Source organism: Hypomesus transpacificus, chromosome 23, assembly GCF_021917145.1.
Source record: "Hypomesus transpacificus isolate Combined female chromosome 23, fHypTra1, whole genome shotgun sequence".
In the NCBI taxonomy this organism is placed as follows: domain Eukaryota; kingdom Metazoa; phylum Chordata; class Actinopteri; order Osmeriformes; family Osmeridae; genus Hypomesus; species Hypomesus transpacificus.
In genome coordinates this window covers 6,656,584-6,674,847 of record NC_061082.1, presented here as the reverse complement: position 1 = coordinate 6,674,847, position 18,264 = coordinate 6,656,584, and the positions used below count along the sequence as shown (strand labels likewise).

General features: G+C 45.5%; 1 protein-coding gene across 4 annotated transcripts in view; it reads left to right on the top strand.

The window, feature by feature from the left end:
- kalrna (kalirin RhoGEF kinase a) overlaps nucleotides 1–18,264 on the top strand; it is a 109,528-nt gene that overhangs the window by 78,832 nt on the left and 12,432 nt on the right. The window contains exons 35-38 of one of the 4 annotated variants that reach the window (XM_047046250.1): nucleotides 5,637–5,883; nucleotides 16,003–16,277; nucleotides 17,160–17,300; nucleotides 17,871–17,966. In XM_047046250.1, coding sequence (XP_046902206.1) covers nucleotides 5,637–5,883; nucleotides 16,003–16,277; nucleotides 17,160–17,300; nucleotides 17,871–17,966 — 759 coding nt within the window. Of the gene's footprint in view, nucleotides 1–1,664; nucleotides 1,748–5,636; nucleotides 5,884–9,192; nucleotides 9,435–16,002; nucleotides 16,278–17,159; nucleotides 17,301–17,870; nucleotides 17,967–18,264 lie in introns of those variants that run through there. The other 3 variants (XM_047046247.1, XM_047046248.1, XM_047046249.1) reach the window with 3 other exon arrangements.

Genomic DNA, 18,264 nt, shown 5'->3' with positions numbered 1-18,264 from the left:
GCTTGAGTTTCCCTGTAGTTTACTGTACGATCAGGAAGAAACGAATGGAAGTTCGGCACGCCAAAGCCGATTGAGATCCTGCGCAGTTGAACTTCACCGGCAGTCTGAGTGATCGCCTGTTAGAAAGCACACAAGTCAATATAGCTTCCCTTCTGTGAAAAGTATATCACGTCCCGGCCCTGTCAATTGTTCCAACCATCTGTTTTTGTCTTGTAAACCAAGTATTATTCTGGTGGGTTTGGAGAACTTTCCGAGGCTTTCTGTCTGCCTACGCCTGGCGCTGTCCGTGACTGCCGGTAGTCACTGCTGGCAGCAGGGCAGTGTAGGCTTGGGTCCAGCTCACACCCACTCTGTAGGGCGAAGACAACAAGCAACATCCTAGACTGGTCTCTTGCTAGACTGGTCTCTTGCTACACTGGTCTCTTGCTAGACTGATCTTTTGCTAGACTGGTTTCTTTCTAGACTGGTCTCTCACTAGACTGGTTTCATAGCTGCTGCTCCTTGCTCTTGTAATGACATTGTCTATAAAGAAGATCTTTTCTAGAGCTTTCCAGGCTTAGTGGATTGCAAGTTTGGCTTCTTGTCTTCTTTGATGACTCCGTGTGAGCTTCTTCTCTGATGTTTTCAGGACAAGTCCCGCTCTAAAATACTCACTGAGTTCGACTGAGAACGCATACTGGTTGACATCTGTAAGAGGAGCCTGCTCTGCTCCTGCAGGCTACTGCAGCCCAGGTCTCTGTGGTCTAGCTGAAACCATTCAGACACACTATTACCGTGAAGACAAAGTTCCCCCTCTTTCCGTGTCAAGCTCATAAACGATGGGTGTGTGTTTGGCCTTTGTCCATCGCCCTGCCCATCACATGGATGTGTGCCTCTGGTGGGTCTTTGTACTGTACCTCAGTAAATCCAATCCATGTTATCCCTTTCCCAGCCCAGCCTGTTATAATGAAGCTTTTCTCCCATCACCACTGATGTATCCGTTAGTCATAAGACTGTCCTCGTGCCTCTGGGAACGGAGATGAGCTTTTTATCTCTCACATGCACCCGTGTAGTGGACCCAAACACACACAACCATTCTCTCTCTCTCTTTTACACACGCACATAGACATACACATGTCTTACTGTACAGCTGGGTAGGCCTGTGGTGAGTTGGGGTTTGGGGTACCCCACCTTTCCTATTTCACACACACACCCACACTCTTCCTCTCTCTCTTTCCGTCTCTCTCTCTCTCCCTCCCTCTCCCTCTCCCCCCCCCCCCCCCTCTCTCTCTCTCTCTCTCTCTCTCTCTCCCTCCCTCTCTGATTCACACATACAAAGGCTCTCTCTCTTTATTTTGCAATCACACATACTGTACACACAGAGACAGCCAGGTACACACACACACACACACACAATTATGACACGCTATGGGCGCATGTGAAGCCCTCTGTGACATGCTTGCGTGTAAAAAGGGCTATACAAATAAATTTGATTTGATTTGATTTGATTTGATGACACGTATCAATAAACATGCAGTTGTTCATTACTGTCTTAACTGTATTGAGCTTTCCCCGGTCGCAGCTTCCTTGAGTAGCACACACCGTTCATAACACACTGTGTGTCTATATCAGCCAATCAGCAGCAGAGCCTGAGCTGTGCCTTGCTCCCAGCGACACATAGACAGGCAGAGTGAGAGAAAGCAGAATAGAAGCTGGAGCAAACATGCCAAAGTGGATGAGCTTTAAACTTTTCAAGGAGAGCAGTCGTGTGAGTAACATGTCTTTTTTCCACCGCAGTTAAGTTACCTCATCAAACTTTTTTATGTCAAAATGTACCTATGCTAAGGGGTTGTTATCTGTAGGCCACGGTTGAAGCTGTTTATTATGAGCCAGTTTATGTGCCAGATGTTGTTCCACACTTGTCTGCTAACAATTCAAGGCAACAGTTGGTGTCTCTAGGATGAGCTAGTATGTGGTGGTTATATATGCTGTGGCTATAAGAAATTAAGAAGTAAGAAGTTTTATTCAGTTCTGTAGAAATTAATCTCAATCTATCACTAATTTTACAGCAGAATGTTATTTGAATCATATTTTATTTTTATAGCGCTTATAACCAACCTAAACTGTCAAGGAATGAAAGGAATAATTCCTAGGAAAACTCAAAAAATCCAAAAGATATATTTTAGCAACATAGCCTTTTGGAATTATGGTTGACAAAGGGAGCTTACCTCATTTATGACCTTAAGAGTGCACGGCCTGTGTGATTCATATCTGGGTGAATCAGAGTCGCGTACTTGTAAAAATAAAAAGTTGGGGAGTGCACATGAACAGTTAAACTCAGAGGACTGGGAGAGAGAGAGAGAGGGAAGCAGCCAGAACAGGCGACAGGAAGGGAGCTATTAAATCTGTCTGAATGAGATGGTAGTGAGTGAGTTTGGAACTGTTTGGGAGGCAGCACTCCTGTCCAGCGCAGCCCTGCTGCAGTGACACGTGTCCAACGCACCCTGCACACTCCCCGACTAATGACCTATGACCTGTGAACCGTACGTTCTCTACTTTGGGACAGCTTATCTCCAACCCAGTGAATGTTGTTTGAACTTGTGTTTATAAGAGGTTGGTGCGTGTGTGTGTGTGTGTAGACAGTGGGACACAATCCTGCTATGTGCTTGTTTGTTTGTTTTGACCTGCCTTGGCCCCGACCCACACAATGAGATCATATGAGCACAAGACTCCTGAGGAAGATGGAGAGTGTGTTTATGGAGCATTTACACAACACATACAAACATAACAGTTTACAAACATAAACTAAATATCTTGTCCTGCTATTTGATATGTTGTCATCACAAAAAGTGGACAGACTTGGACAATCAGCTTCCTATCCTCACAGCTGCGGTACTTTCCACGGCATGTTATGAACAAACTTTAGATAATGACAAAGCAGTGCTAAATTTTCCTCACAAATCCGTTCCCTCTGTGAGAGACGGACAGACGGACAGACGGACAGACGGACACACACACACACACACGAGCACGCATGGGTGAGGAGGCTTGGAGAGCAGAGCTCACTTTGTGACCCTGAGATCTCCTAGCAACGTTGGCATGGCCCCTGGTGGCTTCAGGTGACCTGATCTGTGCCAGATGGTCCGGAGGATGAAGAGCACAGAGAAAAGAAGCCAGACACATCTGCTTCCAGGCTTAACACTGGACGCCCTGACATTTACTACACAGCACTGCACAATATGATGGGAGAGATGAGAGAGAGAGAGAGAGAGAGAGAGACAGAGAGAGACAGAGAGAGACAGAGAGACACAGAGACACAGAGACACAGAGACACAGAGACACAGAGACAGTGTAAGGAACCTGTGTGCAGAGTTGGAGATGAGCTGGTGGTCCTCTCTAGTTCAACTGGTTGGTAGTTCTAGCGTTGGTACAGTAAGGTGTTGCTTGTTTTTTTATTAGATGTTACTTGTCATTCTATAACCGATTTGTCGAGCTTGCACTACCCTATTGTTTTAAACAACAGCCTTGTTTGTAATCCCAAATTGGCTTCGGAGCCCCTGGCTGTAGTGTCTTTGATCCTCCTCAGCAGTGAAAACCGATACCTCTGTTGTTGTTGTTGTTGTGCCAGAGTTTCGAGTTCTGCGGGTCTTACGGCCTTAGCTCAGCATGTGTTTTCTCCTGTCCTGCCCACCGAAGCCCTCTGACTCACAGACAGAAATAGCAGCTCGTTTTAATAAAGGAGTGTTGGATGATGAAACTTGTCTGCTTGGACTGGTCCCACCACAGGACTGGAACACTGGCAGCAAGCACGCTTTACTGTTTCCTGCTGCCCTCAGACAGCTAGGACAGCCGCTATGGAAACTGCTATTTACATCCAGACTGTACACACACACGCGCACACTGACACGCTGTCCCATTTTTGTTTGCAGAGGATTTATATTGTGGGTTCCATCAAGTATAGAGGCTTTTTCTAGCTGCTACATTGTGCTTGTGAGGATTTGCATTCCTCTCTGTGGCCTGTTGCAGCCATGCTGCTGGTTAACTGCACAGAACGCTACACCCTGATTGTTCTATACTCAATCACACCCCACTGGAAAACCACTTTCGTTGGGTGTTTTTGTAAGTTCAAATGTAGGGAGTCAGTTGGCTGAGCGGTTAGGGAATTGGGCTAGTAATCTGAAGGTCGCTAATTCGATTCCCGGCCACACCAAATGATGTTGACGTTATGTCCTTGGGCAAGGCACTTCACCTCCTGGCACTGCCTCGGGGTAATGTCCCTGTACTTACTGTAAGTCGCTCTGGATAAGAGCGTCTGCAAAAAAACAAAAACAATGATTGGCCCTGTTTTTCTGATCATGGCTTGAGGGGCTACCGAGGAAAACTTCAGACCCAATTCAGTGGAAAAAATGTTAGTCTTGATAATTGACCCGTTGGGATTCATGTTTATATTCCTGAGTACGACGTCCAGCATTTTGTGAATATTCTGCTCCCTCACTGAGCTGACTGTGCATGTTTAATGACGAGGACGTCTGGCCTTGTGTCATCGTTAGTTACGGAGGGTTAACTGTCAAGTGGTAACAATCATATCTCCTGGCAATTGGCTGGATTTACTGGTCGTTATAATGCTTGTAAATGCTCGTTATAAAGGTCTGTGTTTATTGTGTTCGGGGCGTCCTGCTGACTAGATTCGGTCTCCGTTAAGGCGAGGCTGCAGGCTGCTGCAGGCTGCCAAGCCTTAGGTGAGGTCATCACGCTGGAGCTAGGAGAGAAAGCAGGTTCACACAGCCTTCTGTGTTTGGTGTTGAACATGAGTCACGTCCCTTATCAGTGTTCTATTTATTATAGCATTGTTCCCTCTCATTTTGCAGGGGAAGGGTTCTTAAACTGCCCGACAGGTGAACAAGAGCCTGAGAATTTAGTGTATGGGGCTGATAGTGAGCCATTCTAGCCTGGTGTGTAACACAGATCAGACCAGGAAGGAGCAGTGAAGCAGAGCAGGGAGGGAGGGAGAGGAGCCAGGAGAGGCTGCCTGAGAGCTGTGGGTGGTCTGGAGGTCGTGCACTATTGGATCCTTCAGGGGAGGACCCTGGTGTGTGAGTGGGTGTTTTGTGTGGACATTCTAGTTTTACACCCAAATCTTGTTTTGGTCCCTTTCTTGTTCCTGTTACGAGACAGACAGGAGAGTCTTGTCTGTCCAGGGCATCCCAGGGGATGGAGGAGGGGCATGGTCTGTTTTTCCTGTTCCTGATATCCCTGGAGGGGAGTAGAGCAACTGTGGAGAGAGATGAGCTGACCCAAAATGCTCCTTTCACACGACCTGTTGATTCAATCTGCTATGAAGAAGAAGAGGGAGAGAGAGAGGAAAGAGAGAATGCAGAATGAGAAGTTATAAGATTATGTCTGGATGGTATCGAATCCCCCAGGCTTTAAGCTGAAGAAACAAACACATCTATCCTTAACAAGATGATGATGGTTTGGTACGCATGCCTCTTTTCGTGGTGTCTCCCCCTCCTCAGTGTCACGGAGGAAATGCCAGATGTCGAAGTCAACGCTGAAACCAATTCTGTCTCGATGAATGCTAGGTTTGCTAAGTTACATACTGCATGAGACTAACCAACCCCTCTCCCCCCCACCCTCCCCCCCATCTCCTCGTCCAGCTCTCCGGCGGGTGTGAGCTGACCGTGGTGCTGCAGGACTTTGCGGCGAGCTGCCCCAACGAGATGAGCCTTCAGACGGGTCAGACGGTGGAGCTTCTGGAGCGCCCCAGCGACCGGCCCGGCTGGTGTCTGGTCCGGACCACCGAGAGGGTCCCCCCCCAAGAGGGCCTGGTCCCCAGCAGTGCTCTCTGCATCTCGCACTCCCGCAGCAGCGTGGAGATGGACTGCTTCTTCCCCTCAGGGAAAGGTAAGGACAGGAAGGCTTTGGAATGGGGATGATGATGCTGCGTGGACTACGCGTCTTTGCGTGGAACCCCTGGGGAGGCGAAATATTATGCAGAAGTGATCTCAAGGAATGGATCAACATCATGTTGGCTTAGTCAAGTATGAGCCCTGCCAGAAAGGTATGGCTCAAGCCTTTGAAATTGAATTATATTTCTGAACCAACCTGTAGATGGTGCTGTTGGCTTGTCCAATTGGCCCTGTAAGTATATCGCTATCATGCTCACAAAGTTCAGAGAACATTGTGTAGAATGATGAATTTACCCCCTCCATCCCCATTTATTTTCAGTGGAAGGGGGAGTAGCTGAATAAAACAGCATGCTGCGTAGCTGCGCTGTGCGTATTAAATGAGGGGTCAATGCTTGTGTGTCAGAATGAAGCTAACAATAGGAGCCATTCATTGATTCAACCATCCTTAAAGCAATGCTTCTACACAAAGTTGTAGTCTGGTTTCCTCCAGCATTGCATGCTCACACACACAGAGTGTGTGTACTTGTGCTTGCCTGTGTAGAGTACAATATGAATGTTTACATGTGCTGAGGAGAGACCCTAGGGTTAGACCCTGTTGGGACATTACCGGTTATTGTTGACAATCTCAGATGGACTTCTTTATTACTGAGCCTGTAGGAGCTTCCTTTTTGTCCTTTCCTCGTTTCCTCTGACCTAAAACAGCCCCTCAGCGTTCCTATTCTGAGAGTCCGTACGCTCGGCTTCCTCTGACTCCCTGCAGCGGCGGAAGGAAAACAAGGCTTAGGAAATGGAAGCCATGGTGTGTGTGTGTATGTGTGTGTGTGTGTGTATGTGTGTGTGTGTGTGTGTGTGTGTGTGTGCATTGGGGATTCAGAGACACTGATAGACAGATGCTCAGGAGATGTCTCTCACACACACTTCAATATGTTATGAATTTATTTTACATACCCATTAGGCTTTGGATACTTATGTAAAAGGAAATTCATGGATGGTCCGTCTACCCTTCTTTCTCCTAAACATAAAACAGCCTCCTGACAGTTAAGTTGGTAACCAGTCTGTTTTATGAAATGGTCGCGTTTGTTTTGTTTAAACACAGTCAAAGGCTGGGCTTTCATGTGGTTGTGCCTGTGGTTACCTTACATTATAAATTCCAGTCTGTTGTTGTCTGTCCGTTGACAGGAGGCCATGCTTGTCTAGTCTCACCTGCCTAAGATCTGGAACAATGCATGTCTCACTGTGAACCATGTACCATGTAGTCTTTGTTAGCCTACATTCCTAATACTCTCTCAGACAGGTATCTAGGCTACATAGTTTCCCTCCTTGCTCACAGGCCTTCCATACTCGCCATACATACTGTACATGCACTGCCCCACCTGCATAGTGTTGAGTCTCTGAAACAGAAACCCACACAATCCCCCAGCGGTCCACTTATTTACATAGACACAATGTTTACCACTGTTTTCTCCCCTAGTCAGCCTGGTTGTTCCATGGCAATATGCAAAATGACACTAGTAGAGTGTCAGCTATGCGATATGTAAATCGATGGAATGACACCCTAATATGCACAAGTGTTTGAACTGTACTGCAGGGCTGACATCTACTGAACCTCAGGCTGTGGGTCCAAATGTTTTGGTACATTACCAACTGTCTCCCTTCTATATATGTCTACCTGGAACAATATTTTTCGGAAGCAGAAGTTCAGGAAGAAAAACGTTCAGCTGTTTAAATATAAAGTAAGATTTCTCAGCAAGGGGGAGCTTGGCTGCAGGCAACAGCATGTCCTTATTTGTACTTAGTTCCTCTAACTGCTCCTCCGCTTCAGTCCTGGAGGTACTTCAAGGTTGATCTGGTTTGTTGCAGCACTAACTTATGGGAATCTGCTCATAGACTTCTCGTTTTTATTATTTTATTGAGCGTTTGGGCAAAAACTGCACATCACAGTGATTTCAACTGCCACAATATTATCATTTGGAGTTCAACTACCACAGAACTTAATGTTGTCTTTTGGATTCCAATGTGTTAGTGCTAGGCTAGGGTAAACATGTGCTACCCTAAGTGTACTAGACTGGAGTTGATCCCTTTTCCCACAGAGGCTGAATAAGGCCATGTGGTTGTTGTGTGGAGACAAAGTGCCCTTGGCTGCAGGGGAAACTAGGACACTGCAGGTAAGGAGCCTGGTAGGAAATGTACTCTGTTGTGGAGTTTATCTGGGCTATGTGAGGCTGACTCACCTGGTGTCTCCGCTCTCTGCTGGGGATACACACACTGATACACACACTGATACACACACTGATACACAGACTGATACACAGACTGATACACACACTGATACACACACTGATACACAGACTGATACACACACTGATACACAGACTGATACACACACTGATATACACACTGATACACAGACTGATACACACACTGATACACACTGATATACACACTGATACACAGACTGATACACACACTGATACACACACTGATACACAGACTGATACACACACTGATACACACACTGATACACACACTGATACACACACTGATACACACACAGATGGGGCGGTGACGGGCCAGCACCTCCCACACAGACACTCTCACACTCACACACCTTGAAAAGAAAAGCAGTCCAAGGGTATTTCAAGATGACCAACCAGAGCTGAGATTCCTGTGCCCTACCTAGATTGTAGCTTGAAGATTGAAGCTTTTCACATGGACAGAAAATGTGACTTTCAGTGGAAACATTTAAAATATGGATTATTAAAAGTTAATTTATGAAAAGAACAGCAGGCAAGATTAGAAAATCAATGACTCAGAATCAATTTCCTCCTTGACTAAAGTTGACTGTAAATGGTGAATTGTCTAACTTTCCCACCATTTAAGTGTGACGTGTCTTTGGCCTTCAATATTCAAATACATCTACATGTTACAACTCGAAACATGCAGGACGTGTTTTTAAAACTCCAAATATGAAATCCCACTCTTCTGAGTCTTCTATGGTAACACAGCCTATGAGAAGAATTCTCCCACATATTTTCTTATGACCATCTTGAGCTCAGAGAGTCTCTCGGCCAGGACACAGCTCTAGTGGATACAAACAATCCTGTCGTTGTCTGTTTCTCGAGTTGGCCCGGGGATTCTCAGTAGTGGAGAGGAGGAGTAGTCAGGCAAGGAGTAGCAGCACTGTCGCGTGTGTAATCAACACCCCGCTCTCTCTGAATCACAGACTGAGAAAATGAGTCCCTCCCACGTCGCCTCCTCTATCCCCACCTCCTCTGTCCTCCCGCCCCTTCCCTCCCATGTAGGCTGCGAGCAGGCTGAGAACAGACCAGTGGCTGGTAGCCTAAGCCGAAGTCAGTCTGCATGTGGATCTATCTCCCTCTCTCTGTTTTCCCTCTCTCTGTCTCTCTCTCTCTGTTACTCCCCATCCCGTGTTCATCTCTTGGAGCCATGGGCTTTGATTGGGCATAATGAAGAGAGGGAGACTGAGCCGAGCGTGTTGTGGCTGGATCCTAACTAGGTGCTGCTGCTGCTGTTATAAAGGTACAGGTGCGTACTAAACGAGCACTGCACGTGCTCCTTCTGTGAAAAGTTAGGGTTTTTGGGGGGGAAAAACAGGAAATGTTAAAAAAAGGACTCTCTCTCTCTTGATTGTTGATTGCTGTAAAGGTTTTAGCTGTCTAGATTCAGTGCCTTTGTAGTTTATTGACTCTTTGAAAGTCATGATGCAGAGTGCATACAAAGAGTCCACACTTTGGGAGGAAGGGGACTGTGAGGGGCTATGCAGCGTGTGCTTTGTGGAGCATGAAGAGGACATAGTTGAAGTGGACTGAGCCTGATGCTGCTGGATGCTTGCCAGGTGTCACGGCTCAGGAATGGGGAGAAGAGAACAGGTTCTGATTGGCGTTCATTTTTCTCACAGCAGATATAGAGCTCTCTTACTTTTGGTTCTGGAGGATTGTAAACAGAGCTGTTTTTCCTCATAATCTGATGCCAGATGAGATGGATTGAGATAGGTCTTGGAGTTACAAATCTGATTAGGTTTCGGTTGAGGGGTTCATCTGCTTTAGGTTTCGTCTTTTTCTGTGTGTGTGTGTGCGTGTGTGCGTGTGTGTTTGTGTGTGTGTGTGTGTGTGTGTGTGGGAGGCTTTGTGGTTAGACCCATGTATAGAACGGGCAAGGTTTCTCTCTGCTCCACTCTAATGCAACCTTAAGTACTCATTATCCATTAACCCAGGCTGGATCTCCCTGCCAAAGTGATAAGAGAGAGAGAAAGAGAGAGTGTGTGTGAGTGAGTGTGAGAGAGAGAGAGAGAGATACGATGGTGAGTGGACAAAGTCACTTACAGAGCAATACACACGGTTAGATTAAATAATAAACACTAGTATGATACAATGGACTGTTCAGAGAGAGACGATGCAGGACGAGTAGATTTGGTGAGATGGATGGAGAGGTGGAGAAGTGACTTCATACAAACAGACGGCCTTGAGTATGAAGCTGAGGGGAATGCAGGTGACTTGTTACAGCATTGTCACTGTCTGGACCACTTCCTTAACTTGAAATCAGGCGCATGGATGCACTGCAAGTGATGACATGCTATCCCTGTGTAAGCAGATCTAACATTATCTAACAGTGTTTACAGGATGCAGTAAATCTAATTTTCTTCAGCGTGTTAATTATTCATGTTCTCGTTCCCCCCCCCAAAAAAGAAGTTCCATCCTAAAGTATCGTAGCAGCATTAGAGAGTTTCTGTTCCACTCCCTCCAACCTAGTTTTGTGAGGAGGCAAGCATGGTACTCCGCAACAGCCTTTGAAGACCAAATTAGCCACAAATCCTCTTTCATCTAAAGCATTATAACAACTTTCTTTGAAGATGACTCTTGGGTGAGTGGGGGGGGGGGGGGGGAGGAGACTTCAGGGAGTGGTGTGTGATTGTGGCTATGGTAAACTTCTCTGTCTCTGATATAGCTGCCCTGCAAGCTAATTAATGATGATCTTCCCTTTGCTGTGGTGGGTTCCATATCCAGGATATTACTGTACTGGTCTGTGACGTTGTGATTGTCTTTGTCCTTTGGGACCATATTTAGTCAGTTCAGCAAACGTTATACTGCAAACGGCTGATCTCAGGGAGGTGGAGTTCATTGAAACATCTTGAAGAATGTGTGGAATGTCATCTTTCCAGATGACATTTGTATCATTGACACATCAGAAAGGGAGTGATGAGGACTGGAATGACAGCTTGTTACAGACATACCAGAATGTCACTGCAATTACCTCTCCATTCATGACGTTTCAGCTGCATTGAAGTACAAAATGTATGCCTCCCGCTGGATGTTTATCTAGGTGGCAGAGAAACGGAGTATCTAGACTAAACGGGAGATTCTGTTAAAACAACTGATGATGATGTTTGCAAGGATGTAGAGAAATCTGCCTGGTCATGTGCTTTCAGGAAGTTTGAAAGCAGTTTGGCCAGTGTACCATCTAAGTATGCAAATGGTGTGGTTTCTCTCTGGGCACAGTATAGGAAACTGTTAGGGGCTTTTTTTAAACACCTTTTGAGGCCTCAGATAGTATCAATGTTTTTACTTTACATGAATTGGCACCATTACCTGTTCTCAATGAGAGTACAATAAAAGAACTGTTGTCACTGAAATGTTAATTATCTTTGCTATTTAAAGTATTTAATATTTCACAATATAGGCATTGTTTTCTGACAAGCATTTTTGAACACCGCTGGTATGAAGAATGTATGTTGCATGGTGGATTTTGTGTGTGGTACTTGAGTAGTTGAGAGACCATAGCTGTGTGGGCTTGTGGGCCGACCCTGAACGATGTTGTGTTGAGAGACTTGGTGGTGGACCCTGGCTGCACAGACTGAGTGATTGTTGTCATGTGTATTGAGCATGGAGAATCAGGTGCATGGACAGGAGCCTGAGGGCAGCCGCTCTGCCCAGAAGACTGCTGACAGCAGGTCAGGGGTCAACATGGAACAGTGACAACTCCTCTTGCCCCTCCTCCTCCTCTTCACCCTCTTTACTCATTCTTTGTAAAGTGAAACTTCTTCACGTTAAATGCTTATATTTAAAAACAACAACAAATATATTACAGTTTTTCTCAATTGGTTTGGCTCATTTCACGAAACTGAAATGACATTCTTAAAACAACACGTGCAAACCTCCAAACCACTGGGCACTTGTTCACAACAGATTGGAATTGTTCATTCCTTTAATCAAATTGCAATTGTATTAGTACATCCTTGTAAATGACAAGTGCAATTACCTACAGTTTGCACACATTTCAAATGATTTCGCACATCTTTGAAATGGTTAGGTATAATTGCCTTCAATTAGGCCAAGTATCAATTGAAAATGTCTTGCTGGTCTAAACTGACTGTTGTTTCTCAGTCAAGTGGTTGTTCTCTGCAAAAAATATTGGCATAATTTCCTTGTGTACATCATCACCTGCACAATAGTTCACTCCACTGTCAAAATCTTCCAGGCACATAATACCATGAAAAACATAATGGTATATACTGTAATATGGATCAGATGTGATGTCATTGAAATATGTGGCCAGACAGACAGTGAGGACGACAACTAGTGAAACTCCAGCTTTGCTTTACTTTCTTACTGTATGTGTTTCCTTCTTGCCATGAACTGCACCCTCTGCAACTCTGACTAGGAAGGGGTCAGATGCCTGAAAAGTACCGTGGTTACTCATACTAGTCCCCTCAGTGTACAATAGGAATCATTTGATGCTGGGATATACAGAACAGACAATAGAGGAGGTGCATTTCATGCCAGGCTTACTGTAATGCACCCCCTGCTAACTCTGACTAGGAAAGTGTCACTTGCCTGAAACTTACTGTGGTTACTCATACTACTAGTGTAGGTTATACATAATGTTAGTTTTGATGTGCTTATTGTATGAAAGTATATTGTGCTGTACACATTTCCTGTAACAGTAACCATGATGTATGGCAATTACAGTAACAATTTCCATGGCAGTGTAAGTGCAATATGTGATGTGAAACCTTGTAAGCTACTCTTGAATTACTGTAATCTTTTTTCTGTTTGATACACATTTACATTTTACATGTATTCATTTAGCAGACGCTTTTATCCAAAGCGACTTCCAAGAGACAGCTTTACAAAAGTGCATAGGTCAATGATCCTAAACAACGAGATACCCCCAAAAACATTGTGGTTAGCCAAAACATGAAGCATACATTACAGTATTGTTGCTTGCTTTTCTACAGGTACACTCTTGCACTTTTGAGGTTCATGTTGTTTAGTTGTAACTTGTTTGGCTACATGCTCTTATGGTTCTTCTCTTTGGCACTTACTGTATTTGGGTTTTTCACAATGTATACTTCATGGTTTGGCAACCCGAAATGGGGCTATCGCGTTGTTACTGTATGATCAGTGACCTATGCACTCTTGTAAAGCTCTCTTGGAAGTCGCTTTGGATAAAAGCATCTGCTAAATGAATAAATGTAAATGTAGATTGAGACACATTGTATTCTGGAAAGAAAACATCTACTACAGTAACTGTAGCACAGTGCACATAAGGGATATTTCTAAGATTCACTGCCATACTGACAAAACATCTAAACATTTTGACCTGCAGTGTTTACACAATGCCAAAGGGACTTTTCATTTTGGGGGCACTGACTATTTGTATGAGAAAAGGATTTAGTTTTGACTGATAAGTTGTCTGTTTTAGGAAAGAGATGACCCTTTGCAGGTGTTCCGTGGTGTTTTGCTGAACCATCTGGGTTATTTTGGCAAATGTATTTAAAGGTTTGAGAATGTTCTCTTTTTTCTCGAGAGATGAGCCAAAGCAATCGAGAAGCAACTTTTCATTTTGGGGGCACTGACTATTTATATGAGAAAATGATTTGGTTTTGAAGCATGACTTAACTGTTTTGGGTGAGATATGACCTTTTGAAGGTGATCTAGGTAGTTGTGCTGAACCATATAGGGTATGTTGCTAAATGCACGTGGAGCTTTGAGAATGTAATTTCTGTTTCAAGAATTGAGCCAAACCAATTGAGAAAAACTGTAATATTCTTCTCAAATCAAAACTGGTGCGTGAACTATGTGAATAGTGTGAAAATGATTGCTGTTCTACTTGCTAGGTGGCAGTGGGTGGTAGTGATGTTGCTATGGTCTTTTGTTGTCATCAACCAAGCATTTGGGGAACCATCCAAAGCATTTTTACTACCCTGCACATTCTCGTCTTTCTCCTCCTCTTAATCTACCTGCATATCTAGTTGGTCTAGCAACAAGTATGATTGGACCAAGTTTTCTGTTTTGTTTGTCCTCATTTGCTGGTATAGTGTAGCTAGCTGATAGTGTTGAACTTGGTCAAGGTCGCTGCATAGGTTGTCATTGTGTGGGCCTGGCTGTTCTCCCTAACTGCAGACATAATCACAGCTGCCTGGTCAAATACACCGAAATCTGACACTGTGTTGACACCCAGCTCAAACATACACACACCCACACACACATCACTTTAATTCCTCAAGACAGCATGTGGTTTAGTTGACCTGGGCGTAGTACTGACATAGTAGTGGCTGACAGTAGGCAACATAGCAAGTTACATTTTCCCAGTAGCCCAAAACTATGTATTTTCTCTCACAACTTTATGACATGTTGAGTATGTCACATAAAGTGGTACAGTATGTTGGTCTGGGCAGGCTGGGTTTTCCTAGTTCACGTGTTGTTGTTGTTAGTGGAAACAAACGTGTGATTGAACATGCTGATTCAGGGAAAGTGTCTGGAAGCAGAGATTTCAGGGTGAAGAAGGAGAACATTAATAGCCAGTTAGTGGGAACCATTTATGCATGTGGGCGGTATGTACACACACACACACACACACACACACACCACACACACACACCCAGACCTGATGGTTAACCAGGAGAGCCACTTGTTTTTCCACCACACACTCATGAGATGGTCCGCTGTCGTCAGCCAGCCTCTGTGTTACGCTCCATGGCCATTGGGATGCTCCCAAAGTGTTCTTCAGGCCATGTCAAGTACCCATTAGCTAAACAGACCATAGACTCTGCTCCTCTCTTAACCAGGGCTGAGTGACGCGAAATACGTCACGTTGGACTCTTTCTCTCTCTCTCTCTCTCTCTTACACACACACACACACACACACACACACGTGTCTTCTGGGACCATGTGCTAAAGCACTTTTCAGACAAAGGCCCATGGAAACGCTGTGTGAGGAGCTGTATTCATTTTATCAAAGAGATAATTCATCAGTTGATTCCACACCCACATTTAAGAAAGAAAAAAAAAGTGTAATCTTGTTCTCTCCCTCTCTTTCTTTCTTTTGCTCTTACTCTCGCTCTTTCGCTTTGTATTTATCTCCTCGTCTCCCTCCTCCGCCTACAGGTATGAGATATCGGTTGTTTGCGAAGGATTGTTGAGCTACTTTCGTTGACAATCTCCAACCAGGAACATGACAAGGTTACGTCCTAGCAATCATTCATCCAGCACAGAGCCAGACAGTCAGAAGTCAGCCAGCCAGACTTATAGTCTGTTACTTTAGTCTGTAAAACATGAGTGTTGGTTTTCCCTCTCCTTGTCACACCCTGCCAAGAGCAGAAGCAAATGGTTCCCTCTCATCACAATGTCTTGGCCACACATTTCGATTTGTACGAGTTGTTCTGATCTCAACGGATGTTCCCTATGCTTATGTACTGTGGAGTATGACACTGAGTTACAGTCACCATCTTACAGAGACAGTAGTTGTCAGGATGTGAGAGGCAGATGTTTAGCCAGATGACAATACATCCAGCAAAACAACATCCAGCCCTAAATTATTGGTACATGAATCACAATGCATGTTTACACATTATCTAGTAATAATGTGGTTTGTGGTATATGGATGTGTGATAAGAATGGGTGTGCCATTCATGCTTTGAGTAGGACACATTCCTGAGTGATTTGACAATGTGTGTGTTTGGGTTAATTGTCATTTCATTGAGCCGACAGGTTTATCCAAAGTAAACTGGGGACACGGGCACACACTCTTACTAACACACCCATCTGTTGATCCTTACTGACCACGCTGGTTCTGTTTTCCTGTCTTCCTCCAGAGAATTACTCCGTGAGTGGCTCGGAGCCCAAGACAGAGTCTGTAGCCAACCTGCAGCCCCAGGCCTCTCTCACCTCCATCCAGTCCAGCTCCCCAGGGCCCAAGCGCTCAGGGAACACCCTGAAGAAGTGGCTGACCAGCCCTGTGAGGCGCCTCAGCCAGGGCAGCGGTGTCAAGAAGTTCCCAAACAAGCCCAAGACAAAGAGGGAGGACAGACGCAAGAGCATGGACCTGGGCCCACCGGAGCTCACCCTGCAGGACGAGAGTGCAGAGGAGGTAACTACGTCTGAAGTGTCACTGCAGGAGGAGATGCTCCGGGTCTCATGTAGACAATGTCTCTCAACGTTGCTGGTGTGAATGATGCTTTTTCTTTATAGGGACATATGGAAATTAGGGAGAGAAAAAAAAGTCAAATCTTTCCTCCAATCTTTTCTTGTTGAGAAGTGTAGCTTTGCTGTTTCAGGCGGGCCATGCTAGGCTGTGGAATTGTGTGTGTTCATTATCAGTGAATCCCTCCAGTTGCACTGGTTCATGAAACAGGTTTCTTTTGTCCTCTCATATGCCCAGTAGAACCCTCAGAGACTAGAGGGTCCGTGAAAGAAGGTCTTTGATTCAGCACATTTGATTATTCAGAGTTGATTTTCAAATGGAGAACAGAATTGGTTGTTCTGAGTTGCTGGTGTCGAGAGACCCGGGTTCAAAACTAGCCGGGCAAGCTGGGTGTGATCAGGGGAACACGCGTTTGTCGTGCTGTGATTTCCTGTTCCTCCGCAGATGCATATACACATACTCGCTTGTGCGTAATCCCCCCCTCTCCACACACAGACACACACACACACTCACAATCATGGTGCAAGTGAGACAAAGAGGCTTTGTGAAGCAGGGGCCCCTCTGTGAACCCAGAGACAATGGGCCCCATATCGAATAAGCCTCAGTATGGGGTTTCAATCTCTCTGTAGACCCTTCACTCACACTCAAAGCCTACATCTGCACAGATGTGTAACCACCCGTGATACACCCTCATCTGATTCCCAGGATGTGATGCACATAGAATCACCTCTTGACTTATTAAGGAAACGATAAATCCTATGTGAAGACCTCCGCCGATAGTCTCCTGCGGACGTCTCTTCATCTCCTGCTGTGCTGTCTCTCCTCCAGAGAGGCAGGAAGGAGGGTACGCTCTCCAAGTCCTCGTCCGGGGTGCCGAGCGGAGGGGAGGAGGAGCCAGAGGACGATGCTCACACGCCCCTGCCGCCTCCGATGGAGATCATCAAGGACCCCTCTGCCCAGGACGAGAAGGTAGGAGTGGGAGACCTGACTGCCATGCCTGCTCTCTCCAGGACCCTTGTCCCCTTTGACAAACCTCTGTCATTCAGCACAGGCTTAGTAGCAGTGCCACCAACATACCACCTAACACATAATCTACATAATGGTCCTCAAAAGGTAATGGTAGCTTGGGCTTGGTTTCCAGCAGAGAGAAACTCTTGAAAGCTTCTAAATGACTTCTATCTCACACATTGGGCATAAGTGCATACCTGGAAATTGCCACCAAAAAAAAATGCAATTAGCTACGCATAGCTGCTTCAAATGCTTTGTTCCTAGGGGCTTATCTTATCTAACAAGTGCTTTTGTCTCTCCACCTTGCCTCTTACCTGTTCGCCTCCTCTCTCTTTTCACCCTCTCCATACCTCTGTCCTCTCCCATTCTCTTTTCCCTCCTTCCCTTCTTTTCATTCCACCTTGCCTCCCTGATCTTCTCCGTCGTCTCCTCCACCCCTCTCCTCCGTCCTCTCCTCCACCCCTCTCCTCTGTCTTCTCCTCCCTGGTCCCATCCACTAATTCATTCTTCCTCCTAACCCGTGCCTTGCAGTCCTCTGCGTTGCTAAGCACACGCCAGGCGTCCGCTGAGGTGCCTAGTGCTGCAGAGCTTGTCAGTGCTATTGAGAAACTGGTCAAAACGAAAATGGTGAGTCTGGAACCTGCAGCCTCCCATTACGGCATGAAGCAATGTGGCCGCGATGCTATGCAATGTTTCACTGCTGATAACGGTGCCATGACAATCTAACCACTAACCACCTCTTCCTCTTTTTCTTTCTTGATCAAAATATCTGTCTGTCGAAGCTGCTGTTTCCATCAAGATGATTAACAGTTTGGGCATAAGGGAGCTTTTTGTTGAGATTGTCATCACCTAGAACCTTAGAACAGTTAGTCCTTTGACACTGCACAATATCCAGTAGTGTGGAGGATCAGCCTGTTCCTTCAAC